General features: G+C 36.7%; 2 protein-coding genes across 2 annotated transcripts; both read right to left on the bottom strand.

The window, feature by feature from the left end:
- Nucleotides 1–252: 252 nt before the first annotated feature.
- On the bottom strand, nt 253–1197 carry LOC136175271 (olfactory receptor 52P1-like). The gene has a single exon (XM_065945587.1). The coding sequence runs from the start codon at nt 1195–1197 to the stop codon at nt 253–255; it is 945 nt and encodes a 314-aa protein (XP_065801659.1).
- An 8147-nt stretch (nt 1198–9344) lies between these two features.
- LOC136175801 (olfactory receptor 52M1-like) lies at nt 9345–10289 on the bottom strand. Its single transcript, XM_065946016.1, has one exon. The coding sequence runs from the start codon at nt 10287–10289 to the stop codon at nt 9345–9347; it is 945 nt and encodes a 314-aa protein (XP_065802088.1).
- Between the last annotated feature and the right edge of the window lie 4419 nt (nt 10290–14708).

Here is a 14708-nt window from a genome sequence, read left to right on the forward strand (position 1 = left end):
CAGAGTCCCTTTAAGTTCATCAGGTTCTAAGTAAGCTCCCCCATATTCAAAGGCACACAGAATATATTAAAAGCACTAGTTAAATTAGAATTGAGAACTTTATATCATGTATGGTCATTCTTCCCCATTAAAATCTGATAAGATGTCTGATACCAGTGGAAAAAGACATCATGTCAGTTATGAAAATGGGATAAGTCATTTATATTCTTCCCTCCTTATCCTTATACATCTGTGCAAACAATTTCAGTATAATCAAGCAACCTTTACCATTAGAGAATTAAGAACATGGTCTCGAATTTTCTTGGTCCTTATACCATAAACAATGGGGTTAAGAAAAGGTGGTACCAGAAGGTATATATTGGCAATGAAGATATGAATTTGGGGGGCCACATTGTGGCCAAAACGGTGAGTGAGGAAGGTAAAGACAGCTGTGGAGTAGAAAACGAGAATGACACAGACATGGGAGCCACAAGTGCCTAGAGCTTTAAGACTTGCTTCCCGTGATGGAAGACGAAAGACTGCACGAAGGATTAGGACATAAGACACAGCAATGAATAACCCATCACAGGAACCAATGACAGAGGCCACACTGAGGCTGTAACGCTTGGTGGGCCCCGTGTCCACGCACGCCAGCTTCACCACAGCCATGAACTCACAGTAGGTGTGGGCAATGATTCGAGTCCTGCAGTAGGGCAGCTGGCTGAGCAGCATAGGATGTGGGGAAAAGAAGGCCACTCCCCGCAGGACCACAGAAGCTCCCATTTTGGCGATGCGAGTGTGGGTGAGAATGGTGGAGTGGCGCAGTGGATGACAAATGGCCACATAACGGTCAATGGCCATGGACAAAAAGAAGCCTGATTCCATAGCAGTAAAACTATGAATGAAGAACATTTGGGTCAGGCAGGCATCAAAGGCAATGTCATGGGCTCCAAGCCAGAAGAGACAGAGCATGCGAGGCAGGGTAGACGTGGAGAGGACCAGGTCAGTGACTGAGAGCATGCACAAAAAGAGGAACATAGGCTCGTGGAGGCTTTGCTCTGTCCTTACCACGGCCAGAATGGTCATATTCCCCACTACTGCCACCACATACATGGAGCAGAAGGGAATCCCAATCCAGACATGCAGGTGCTCCAGTCCAGGGATGCCCATCAGCAAGAAAGTGTCTGGAGATGTTTGGGATTTATTGGCTGGTCCCATTGCTCTGTTGCTTTCTGTCTCTTGCTGATAGAATCCTCCTTTTTACAGCAAAAGCTTTGTGCCAAGATCATCACAATCAAATCTGGCAACAAATGTAAAACAAGTCTGGAAGATTCGAAAGCATCACATTAGAAAACATCCAAGAGTATACTTCAGGGTGAAAAAATTTAGTAACACTAGTTACTAAAATAAAAACCTTGCAACCAGACACAAAGTGCTAATCCTAAATCAAGTCATGAATCTCAGACATTTAAGAACAAAACAAACTGTAAATCTGTTAACAATCTATGTATAGTAAAATTCAATACTACTTTTTAAATTCACAATTTGCTTTCAACTTAAGTCAAATCATCTTTTGATAAACAATGTCAGGCATTATAAATGGAAAGGATCTTAGAAATCATCTAACCCAACTTTCTTCTTAATATCATTCTGAGATGTAATATTCTAGGACATGTCTGAAGTACTCTCTGAGAGTACATATTTTCAGGTATGATTATTCATTTCCTAGTTCATTACACATGCTCCTTTGTACTGTCACAGAACCTATCCTCAGGAGGTGTGAAACAGTACTGCCCTTTCCATGGAGCTCTACAGATTTATCTGTCTTGTGCATAAAAGTCTTCACAAAATTTGAGCTTTAACAGTCATACCTTCATTAAGTTCTCTCCTTTTCAGTGAAATAGTCCCAATTGACATACCTGCTTATTTTAAGCTTAATTTTCAAAAATCCTAACTTTCTACCTTAATTCTTCTATAGATCCCCCAATATGCCTTGTTTCTTACTTTGGTCACTTATATCTGAACATACTAATCACTACAAAGATTCATGCACTTGGTACCACTTTTGATTTATACATTATTAGTGTGATTTCAGTTACTATCATTGTTTAAGTGAAGTAAGGAAAGAAAGTAAAACTTAGCGATCCTAACATGAAAAATATATATATATATATTTTCCTGGAATCTTTGTATATGTTCATTTGTAGCTGGAAAAGCAATGTAAGCTAAATAACATTTTTCAAATTTTATCAGTTAAAACATAGTACCCCAGAGTGTTATAGATAATGCAAAGTCCTCACAGAAAGAATGGCTGAGACATCAGAATTCTAACATAACTCTGCATGACTGTAAAGTTCACATTATTTCCATTACACCAAAATCAGTATTTGCTGTCACAGATGTTAAGTAATAGTAAAATACAACCAACAAAGAGTTTTCATAATTTTAAAGTCATATTTGTTAAGACACTTTTGAGGGAGTGTTTCAACATTTGCCTTTTTCATTTAAACTTGATAATCTATAGAGTATTATTTTAGATATTACTTTAAATAACTCTTGTGTTTCTTTTATTATTATTAAGCATCTATCAATATTCACACTCTGAATTAAATGATTATTGTCTATCGATTTTAAAGGTATTTATTCTATATCTACAATGAAGCAATTGAAATCTAATTTTGAAATAAGAATAGACCAATAACAAGATTCTTTTTATCATCCTAGAAAACTGTGTTTAGCCATTCTAACATACTCTATATAATATCCATAAATTAGAAATGGATCTGTTGAGATAAATGTAATTACAAATATTGAGTTCTATTTACTCCATTGTAATTTATAGTCTGATCAAGTGTCATCAAAACTGGAATATGACTTACATTATCCAGCATTTTGGGAGGAACGTAGACCTTGTTAAACTGACCATACATTGTATTAGAAATATTCCCAGTGTCTTCTGAAAAATTTTCCAGCCTGACCTGATCTCTGTAAATGATCATTTACATAGTACTTTAAATGACCATGATATTTGACTCAGAAGAAATAAAGTTCAATAAATATTGAAATGTATCACTTATCATAAGTAATGGTATAACTTGTTTTCATCTTTTTTTTCCCGTCTGATTATTTTCATTCCTATCACAGGTTCTTCCTATGCCCTTTTATTAAATGCATGTATTTCCATAAAAACTTTTAGTTGTGTTCTATATATTGATTATGAGCTTCCCTGGTGGCTCAGATGGTAAAAAATCCGCCTGCAATGCGGGAGACCTGGGGTTGATCCCTGGGGTGGGAAGATCCCTTGGAGGAGGCAATGGCAATCCATTCCAGCATTCCTGCCTGGAGAATCCCCGTGGACACAGGAGCCTGGTGGGCTACAGTTCACGGGGTCACAAAGAATCAGACACGACTGAGCGACTAAGCACACAGCACAGCACATACACTGATTATATTTTTTTCTTGGTTTCCTCAACTGTAAAGTGGAGAAAATGAAATGCTGTTAATGCACGTTAACAAATTAACACATTATCTTACACAGAGCATTTTAAGATATTATTTCTATACCTCCCATGGGGGTAACAACTAACTTCTAACTATTCCCCAAATACAACATGCTTCTTTGTGAAACTGTGCCTTTTTCACATACTTCTCTGATTGTAATGTTCCTCCCCCTCCTTTTTATTAACTTCCTTTTGCAAACCAGCATTCTTGCAGTATCTAGGTCAAAAGTAATATTCTTTCTCCCACAAACATTTGCCATGACTGATTAACATCTAATGCTGACTGGGAGGAACATGGCTCTTCCTTGCTCAGAGTTGAATCTGACCTCAAAGCTTATCCTGGTCAAGGAGTTTAATGCTACTTTAACTTTTATTTGGAGTATCTATGACCATATGCTCCATATACTTTAGATAATCAACAGAGTTCACTATACTTTCTTAGTGTTTTACATGTCTACAAGATTTACTCTTAACTTTACTAAGGATATTTTTAAAGAGATGGACATTACTTTTTGAGGATCTCATAATTTAAATGCAGATGTTTGAATGTAGCTGCCTTCTCTCTTTTTCTGTCCTGTATCTCTATCAACTCATCCAAATGAGAAGTTCAGAGTAATCCAGACAGTCATCTTACATGAGAGCAGGTGCTAAGAAGTGTGGTCATTGAATATCAGCTGGATTATACCCAGCATCACATCCCACTGGATTCAACAGTGTAGGTGGCAAGGGAATCAATAGTCCTCCAAGATATGGGGCCTTTTCCCAAATTACAAGACTTAAATTACTCTAATTAATATTAACTATTCCTTAAGATAACAAATAAGGATATTATTATTTCCCAAAGGTTTGCTGAGTGTTTTGATATGAAATATATTTGTGGGAAAATATTAGGAAACCTCAGAACCATAAGAAAGTATTATGTTCATATACTGAGAAGTCATCATTTTCTGGGCCTATGTTTAATGCTAAAAATCCCTTCTTTCATTGATCTTCAAAACAACCTTTGTAAATAGGAAATTACCACTAAAAAGTCAAGGAAGCAGTGAGACCATCAGATTAAATGATTTAAGTAAAAATTTTACAGCAAATGAAGGGCGATTTTAGGAATTGAATTCAGATATCTCTAGTTCCACATTTTATTTACTTAATCACTATATGACTAAAATTTAAAACTGAAGTATGCCCGAATTAAAATCTATAACTTCCATGGATTATAATTGACAGCATCCCAAAGGACCAACAAGAACCTTTATAGTCTTGTTGGTTTTTAGTATCACTTTCTGCTAGACAGCTCTTCTTTAAGTTTGCCTGAGTCTCAACAAGTCCAGACTTTCTTTAAGATTTCTTTAAGATGTCTCCTTTAAGATTCTGATTCATGTTTTTGCTTCAATGTTTGATGCTTCCCTAGGCCTTTTCATTTCCTATTCATTTTAAGGTTATGATGGAATGTCACTGCTTCAATAAGTACTATTCTTTTACACTAAATTACGTTTATATGTTATATTTCTACAGCAATTTGTTTTCTTCCACTTTCTCATTAATCATATTGGTAAATATTTTTAAATGACTGTGATGCCAGTCCAGATGTGCAGCATACAATCACACAGGTTGTGATCTAAATAACCACGGGGACACCAATCTCATAGCCTCTGATATGAATGGTCCCTAGGTCAGAGAGGCCCAGGTACACAGGCAATCTTTGGCTTATTTTTATAACAGAAATCTTAAGCATACACTTTTCTAAAAAGATGGCTAGAGAAAAATATCTTCTACAACCAAGTGACTGGTCTTACTTTAAATTCATATTCACTATAGCAAGTGGGCCCTTAATACTACATTTAATTTTGAAGTCTTTCAATTTCTCAGTCTCCTCAAAGTTATTTCCTGTATTCTTTTAATCCAAACCTCTGTCACACTTCCCCTAACTCCACTCTTAGATGATAAACTAGATTCCACTTTCACTGAGAAAAAAGAAGCAAGAGAAGATCCCATCAACACGTTTATCAACATGTCTATCTGCTTCTGAGCTCATGTATTACTACTGACTTGCTGCTACTATGAATGAACTGTCAACTTCTCCACTTGTGCAATATATCCTTCCCTGTCTTGCAACTCAACTATTTTGCTTTTGCTTTTTGTTATGCTTTCTCATGGGTAATCATCATTGTCTTTCTGTGGTCTCATAGTAGATGTATGATATCTAAGTAAGATAAGTTTTTTAATTGATCTCTGTCACTGACCTGGAAGAGAGTGATAATTAAGGGAAGGATTACAGTGCTAGACTTCAGGTCATGCACAGACAGCATGCTCAGGAAGAGATATGTGGGTTTATACCATGTAGGGTCTGTCTTGATGATGAACACAAGCACACATTTCTCAACCTGAACCAAAAGGTAGAAAAACAAGACTAGGCAGATGGAAACCTCCTGTCCTGAGTTTCTAGGGAGTAGAAAGGTGGTTGGATGAAAATTGATTCTATTAAGATCTAACATCAAAGGAATTATTTATCCTTCTCTGCTCTGAGCTTGGGAGAGATGGTTGCATGCTCAGTCGTGTTCAACTCTTTGCAACCCCATGGACTGTAGCCCACCAGACTCCTCTGTCCATGGGGTTTCCTAGGCAAGACTACTGGAATAGGTTGCTATTTCCTTCTCTAGGGGATCTTTCCTGACCCAGGGATTGAACCCGCATTTCTTGAGTCTTCTGCATTGGCAGGCAAATCTTTTTCACCACTGTGCCACCTGGGAAGCCCACTCTGAGCTTAAGACTGTTAAAAAATGCCAATGTATAAAACTAGAAATTAATTTTAGTCATGGGATAAAAAGTGGAGTATCTTAATGAATGTCCTGAATCTTGACCTCTTATATAGACGATCTGAAACTTAATAGCTTGACTTACAATTTTTGTTTGACTCTATAATAGTGCAAAGCAATATACATTCAGTAGAAACAGTACAGTGAATATTGAATTTTGATTTTTTCCGAAGCTAGCCATATGTGGTAAGATACCCTCCTGCTGCTGGGCAGTACAGTGAGCCGCAGCTCCGACAACCATGTGATCATGAGAGCAAACATGTTTACAAGCACTGTACATCCACACAACCATCCTGTTTTTCACTTTCAGTACAGTATGCAATAAATTACATAAGATATTCAACACTTTGTTATAAAATATTCTTTGTGTTAAATGTATTTGCCCATCTGTAGGCTAATGTAGGTGTTCTGAGCACATTTCAGGTAAATGAGGCTAAGCTATGACATTCCGTAGGTTAGGTGTATTATATGCATTTTTTACCTATGCTATTTTTAACTTATGATGGATTTATAAGGATACAATCCCACCAGAAACTGAGGAAGATATGTACAGGATTCAGAGCAATACGGATGACTAGCCATGTCTTATCAATCTCAGTTTTGAAGATAAGTGAGTAGTGAACTGAACTCTGGAGAGAAGAAAGGGCAAAATCTCCAAGTGTGTGTGGGTTGGGAGGGTATGACTGTCACTTAGAATAGTATCTATATTAAAATAAGTTCTCCATATGTGTGATATGTCTGATGAACAGATTAATATATCATTATGACTAAAATAGAGCATTTCAGTGCATTAAAAAAGCACTATTTTTGCATATTTATAATTTCTTTGAAGCTCTAAGAGATGGAATAAAGGCATATATTCATGTTTTTTCTTTAACAGAGGCAAAATAGTCAGTTATATATCTTGGTATAATAGCACTTGAGAAATAAATGGAAGAATTCCAAGATTAAAGTATATGTATATCTCTTGTTTGTATTTCTAAGTTTTATGCCCCTAAGGGGAGATAAAGATATAGATATACAGATATAGCCATACACGCATAACTTTTTCTCTGTGGGAAATACACTGAACCTATCAGAACTATTGGATTATGTGTTTTCCTCATTGTTCTTTGTTTCAAACTAAGAGGTCTATCCTCATTCTCATAAGAAGTCTATCCTCATTCTCATAAGAAGTAACAGGATCTCTGTTTTATGTGAGGAAAGAATGCTAAGAAATTCTAATGGCTCATACTATTTCAGACCTGTAGAATAAGAACTGCCAGGCCCAGAAAGAAAATTGTGGAGAATGGACTCATACAATAAGATAAAGTCTAGTGTCTTAAATCCTGATGATCTCTGATGCTGTAGCACCTACCACGATTCTTTCTCATATGCAGCAAGGTTTTTTCACATTTCTCAAGTTTTTGTTCAAACCCCACCACCAGTTGAATGTCCTTTCCCCTTCCCTCTACACAGTCATCATTTTCTGTTCACACTTTTCTCTTTTTCTATGATCTCTTCTGTTAATTCTACCCACAGTGAAATTCACATATGGTGAAATCCCATATCCATGATTGCTAATTTTGATTAAAAAACATACTGATTATTATCAATGTTTCCTGAATAGGAATCTTAATCACTGTGTTACCTGGAACAACTGACTGACATAAATTTTAAACATCACACATTTTAAAATTGAGATTCTAATATTTAAAGTACCTTCTAAATGTATTTAGAATGTGATTATGTGATCTATGAAATTTTGATCAACTTTAGGGGAAGTGGATATAGAAATCTTGGTGAGTCCAAGGAATCTGCTGGCGTTTTACAAAGTCCAGCCAAAGGATCAAATTAGCTCTCCTACTAAAAGCTTCTCTGTAAGGCATACAGTTGATATATTTCTTAGACAACCTCCGGAGCAGTATCCAGAGACTACCATCCCCACAGAACTTCTCATCTGCTAAAATCACCTTGGGCTATGCTATGCTAAGTCACTTCAGTTGTGGCCAACTCTTTATGACCCTATGGGCTGTAGCCCACCAGGCTACTCTGTCCATGGGATTCCCCAGGCAAGAATACTGGAGTGGGTTGCCATGCCCTCTTCCAAGGGATCTTCCTGACCCAGAGATCAAAGCTGCATCTCTTACATTTCCTGCATTGGCAGGTGGGTTCTTTACCACTAGTGCCACCTGAGAAGTCCTAAAATCACCTTATCTACCTTCTATTGGAAGCACTGAGTTATTACTAAGCAAAACAACAGTGTATGGGATTTGTACTCTTACCCATGCACCTGGTTATTTTCTCTTCCTGGTAATGTGGCAGTTTGACATTTATAACTACTAAATCTGTAATATATGAACTACATTCTAGCAGTCAGTAGAATTCAAGATATTATTTTTTTTAATATTCCTGGCTCAGTCATAATCACTCTAAAAAGCCACTGAAGCTCTAATATCAATGTTTGACACCTTCACAAAAATTCACATTTATGAGTTTATTAGTTTATTTTTGTTTCTCCTTGTTTCCCTTGAGAGGAGTACTCATGTCTTCTTAATTAAATTTATTTAGTTTTGGGGTATTATTAGTACTGCTCATTTTTCTCAAGCCTTTAATTTCATTCAATCAGGCCAGAGATACAACACTTATTACTGGTTCTAAATATTCACACACATATATATAGGACTCAAGATTTCTTCAAAATGTCTGGTCTATAAAATTCAGCATGTAGATCTTAGATAACTTTTCCTTTTTTGGAGGGGGTGTGCAGGGAGAGATGTCTATTTAAGTTTTCTATCCTTCTATCTACTTTTCATTCCCTGTTGTACCTACTCCAAAGGGTACATATTTAGAGTGAGATTAACAACTTAATCACTAATATTTACTAAATAAAAAAGTTACAATAATGTGTTGAGTTAGAATCCATAGATATTCTACACATCTGATAAATAACAACTTTCAGGTGTTAAGTACAAATCAGCTGATAGGAGTGAGAGCACTTAATAATTTCCCCTATATCATCTCTTGCAGTTCTATATATCTTAAACTATGTACTTCATTGATCCAACTAAAATCAAGCAACTTTTACACTTAGCGCCTTAATAACATGCTCCCGTATTTTCTTGGTCCTTACTCCATACACAATGGGGTTGAGAAAAGGGGGCACCAAAAGATACATATTTGCAATAAAAATATGGGTATGTGCAGGTATATTTTTCCCAAAACGGTGAGTGAAAATGGAAAAACCAGTTGTGGAGTAAAAGACAAGAATAACACAAACATGGGATCCACATGTGCCCAAAGCCTTAAAGCCAGCTTCTCGAGATGGCAAGCGGAATACAGACCGGAGGATGAAGACATAGGATACAGCAGTAAGAATCGCATCACATGAACCAATGATAGAAGCCACACTGAGGCTGTAACGTGAGGTGGCTCCTGTGTCCACACACGCCAGCTTCAGCACAGCCATAAACTCACAGTAGGTGTGGGCAATGATTCGTGTTCTGCAGTAAGGCAGCTGTTTGAGCAGAATGGGGTGCGGAGAAAAGAAGGCAACTCCCCGAATCACCACAATGATACCCATCATAGTGATGCGAGTGTGGGTCAGTATGGTGTTATGGCGCAGTGGATGACAAATGGCCACATAGCGGTCAATGGCCATGGTCAGGAAAAACCCTGACTCCATGGTAGTGAAGCTGTGAATGAAGAACATTTGGGTCAGGCAGGCATCAAAGGCAATGTCATGGGCTCCAAGCCAGAAGAGACAGAGCATGCGAGGCAGTGTAGACGTGGAGAGGACCAGGTCAGTGACTGAGAGCATGCACAAAAAGAGGAACATAGGCTCGTGGAGGCTTCGCTCTGCCCTCACCACAGCTAGAATGGTCATATTCCCCACCACCGCCACCACATACATAGAGCAGAAGGGAATCCCTATCCAGACATGCAGGTGCTCCAGTCCTGGGATGCCCATCAGCGAGAAGGTGACAGGAGAGGGATGAGAAGTGTTGAGAGGAGGCATGATGGTTTTTTCTTTGATTTTTATCAGTTCGTCTGAAGATAAAGTTCCTATGCCAAGATGACCACAACCAGAAGCTGAAAACATGGGAGATTTAGTTGAGGAAGACCCTTAACGATCTGTTTCTAAAACAAATCAAATTCATAACCACATGAATTTTAATTCACTAGAAATAAATTCAGAGAAATAAAATGTGTAATAGCATACCAAATACTATGTTTGCAAATACATAAAGATCATTCATGTGCCACTGCATATTATCATAGGTGCGTATCGGTCATCTTATCCATTTATTTCCAAGAAAAAGTTTCTCTATTTACTTAATTCAACAACTATTTGTTAAGCAGTTACTAACAATCATGTCCTCGGCACTGGGAATAAAGTAACATGCATCAGATATTCTTCTCGAAGTGATTACACTCTACAAGAAAAACATCACAATAGGATGGTGATGAAAATGTTACATAAACTGATATCTAAATTTTGGAGCTCACAATCTAGGATATCAGACATTCTTGGAATGGAAAGAGCAAGAAAAATTACTGTGAAGCAGGAGCAAGCAGAAACAGACAAGAGTGTCAGTGGTGGGAACTTAAAAATCAAAGGAGAAAGCAAGAGGCAATGAAGGCAATTTTTCCACATCAATGAATTTATCTTCACTTCCCCACTGTCCATTTTAGCAAAACATCAATTTTATAAATGACTGTCCTGAGAATATTCTAAAATTATCTGCTTCAGTTTCCTCTGTAAAAACTTTATGAAAAACATTTAATTTTCCAATGATTATATGGTTCCAAATTTGTTGTAGATAAACTGGCTTGGTGTATTTTCATCCATCACGCATAAGTTCTCCATACCACCAGTTCCATAGGATTTATTTTTCCTTTCCACTCCTTCCTGTGATAGTTGCCTGAAAATTATGCTGCTAACATATTCACACTTTTCCAAATGCAGTATCACAATGTGAAAAGTGCACAGTTAATATTTAAACTATGGATTTATGACTTGATAAAGTGGAGTCTAAAAACAGCATGCTCAGGTTCCCCAAGGTGAATAATACAAGATATTATTCCTCAGAATGCAGAAGTATCTTCCAAAGCCATCTTGGGTTTTGACTTCCCTCTTCGAGCTGCTTTTATGTCAGTGATAAACAGAAACTATGCTCTTTGGAGCAAGACTTAGAAAAGTCCCCCTTAATCTCTCAGTCAGTATTTCTCTCAAGAGAGAAGACTTTTCATGGCTGTAATTGATTAAGCAGAGACATTGTAAAACTTTTGGGGAGTTATTGAAAATTCATGTTTCACTAGAAGACTGCATAACCCACAGTCTAGGTAATTTAAGTAATAGAAATAAACAATCTCCACCGCCTGATTTAACAGAAAGAAAGTTAAAATGCAGGCAATCAAGCTCCTGGAGTTACATATTAAATCTGGATAACTAAAAATTCATAGGACTGCATGCAGTAAAAATGTGATATCAGTTGGAGTATTTTCAAAAGAGAAAATGATCTTGACACACTTGGGTTGGCTTCTTAAATGACAATAATATATCTCATGCCTCTGGATCTCATTTGTCACACTGCCTATGTGTCTAATATGAAGCATGGTGTATTATGATGTCAGTTTTTTCCTGTTTTTTCCTACTGTATACCCTTTAAATAAGAACATTATTATATGTTCTTTGGAAAAAATATAAACAAGAACTATACATATACATACATATGTGAATATATACATACATGTGTACATGTATACTAAATCACTTCAGCCATGTCCAACTCTGTGCCACCTTATGGACTGCAGCCTGCCAGGCTACTCTGTCCATGGGATTCTCCAGGCAAGAATACTGGGGTGGGTTGCCACACCATCTTCCAGGGGATATTCCCAACTGCAGAGATAAAACTCAGGTCTCTTAAGTCTCCTGCATTGGCAGGCTGGTTCTTTACTAAAGCCATCTGGGGAGCCTATAAATATATATGCACACGTATACACATGAACACACACACACACACACATATATATGAATATATATGAATGTCTATTAAGGTTAAAGTTATTCAATATTTTCCCATACTCAATACTTCAAACAGGTTATTTCACTGTAGAGATAGGCTTTTTTGTGCTCCTTCATTTATTCCTCCAGAAACCCACATTCTAATACAAGCAGAATACTTCATACTTGATTGGTAAATTGACCTGCATGTGTGCATGCTCACTCACTCAGTTGTGTCTGACTCTGTGACCCTGTGGACTGTAGCCCACCAGGCTCCTCTGTTCATGGAATTCTCCAGGCAAGAATACTGGAGTGGGTTGCCATTTCCTTCCAACCCAGGGATCAAACTTGTATCTCCTGTGTCTCTTGCATTGGTAGGTGGATTCTTTACCACTGAGCCACCTGGGAAGCTCTCTGTAAACTGTCCTAATGATGTCCAAAATATCAGTTACTGAATAAATTATATTGCTTTATGCTTCTCATAGTTCTAGCGGAGGGCTAAGCTCACATGGCAAAGAAGCCTTTGGGACCCCCAGATAAAGGTGATGGGTGTGGAGGTGGGGGTTAAGAAAGTTAAGGAAAAGAAGGATTCTTTATATCACTACAAATTATTTTGTTGTAGAGAAGTCCTTGGTTACTAGTTATCTGTTCTCCCCCATCTCCCATCAAGGCAGCTACACTGAGTAGTACAGCCATCAGCTCTTGAGGAGAAATATGATTTTCTTATGTCTCAAACAAGGTCTTCTGAAGATAATGTGAACTCATAAAGAAGCAAACAATTATCCCTTAATATGCTTACCAAAATCATGTAAACACACCTAAGTGGTCCAAATACCACTAACCGAAGAATTATTTTCTAGGCATCTACATTTACCAAAACTTTATTCTAGTGAAAAACTCTTGAACTGCATATACGTGGCTTTTTGAATGATTTACCTTATAAAGCACACCATAAAGAAGCAAGCTGTAATGCAGTAAACTATTGAGTGGGATATGAATTCTATAGCACTAATAGCAATAATTAATAATACATCTATAGGCATGTGTGTGTATATATATATACACAAAACATAGACATGGGTATAGATACAGATATAGATATCAAAAAATCAAGAGCACAAAGTTCCATTAGGAAGAGCAATCATAACACAATGAATTGAACATTTTATGTAATTTGCATTCAATGAGTACACAACAGATGAGATTCTATGGGCAATAAAGTACATGAATACATATATTGTATAACCTACAGAGAATTTTATTATCCAATGTTTACAATACCGTCTTTGACTTAATATATGTTGTATGCATAAATACAAAATAGAACATTGGAAAAGATGAAAAGTACACACACTGATGGATATACACATCAGTTTTCAAAGTGCTTTTATCTACAAGCATACATGATATGATCATAGGATGACATCTGCTTGAAAATACCAACCTGTGAGTCCAGATGACACAAGGTATCTATTTTCTTGTTATCCATGTTTTATTTCTTTGAATAAATTATGCAATATACAATAAGTTAAAAAAGAGAGATAATCCTTACTTCTATGATATCCTTAGAAAAGATCTATGCCTCCTAAAATCTGGTTCTTTCAAAATTTCATCCATTGAGAATAAGTGTGTATTTCCTCTGCTCAAAGACTATTTCTCCTTCTTTGAATTTAGGTCGTTCATAAAATAAGATGGTGTGTATTATGGAATCTCATGTCTTATAAAGTTATACTGAGATCACCCTTTTCTCCACCCTTCCCTACTTTCATAACAACCCTAAGTCACTTGTACAAGAAACTGATTTAAAGCCAACAAGAAACTCAAAGACCTAGCTTTTATGTATAGCAGCCTCAACTTATTATTCTCAGAGGATAAGCAAGAATTACATTTGTCACAAAGGGGTCCCTATGGAATCAATGCCAGAAGGAAGACTATTTTGTTATACTTGAAGCAATTGATAATCTACATAATTTGAGAGCTAGCAGTTTATTTCTGTATTTCCTCAGATTTTAGTTCCACATGTAGCCATTCTTCAAAAATATGATATAATTTAATGTCAACCACTTAACAGGACCTGAAATCCTGAAAAAGGTCAAAGAGGCAAATAACATATTTTTATTCCTTTGATTAACACAGTTTAATTACAACTTGAAACAAAAGTGAGTGATTTGATTTCCTTTGGATATATTCCTAAAAGTGGAATTACTGAATAATATGGCATTTCTGTGTTTTGGTTTGTTTAAATTTTTGAGGAACCTCCATACTGTTTCCCATCATTACTGCAATAATTTATATTCTCACAAGCAGAGCACAGGGGTTTCTGTTTCTTCACAGTCTGCCCAAAATTTGTTGCTGTTGTCTTTTTTTTCACACTAGCCTTCATAATAGGTGATATCCATTGTGACTTTGATTTGCATTTCCCTTATGATT

This window comes from Muntiacus reevesi, chromosome 9 (genome assembly GCF_963930625.1).
Source record: "Muntiacus reevesi chromosome 9, mMunRee1.1, whole genome shotgun sequence".
NCBI classification, from domain to species: domain Eukaryota; kingdom Metazoa; phylum Chordata; class Mammalia; order Artiodactyla; family Cervidae; genus Muntiacus; species Muntiacus reevesi.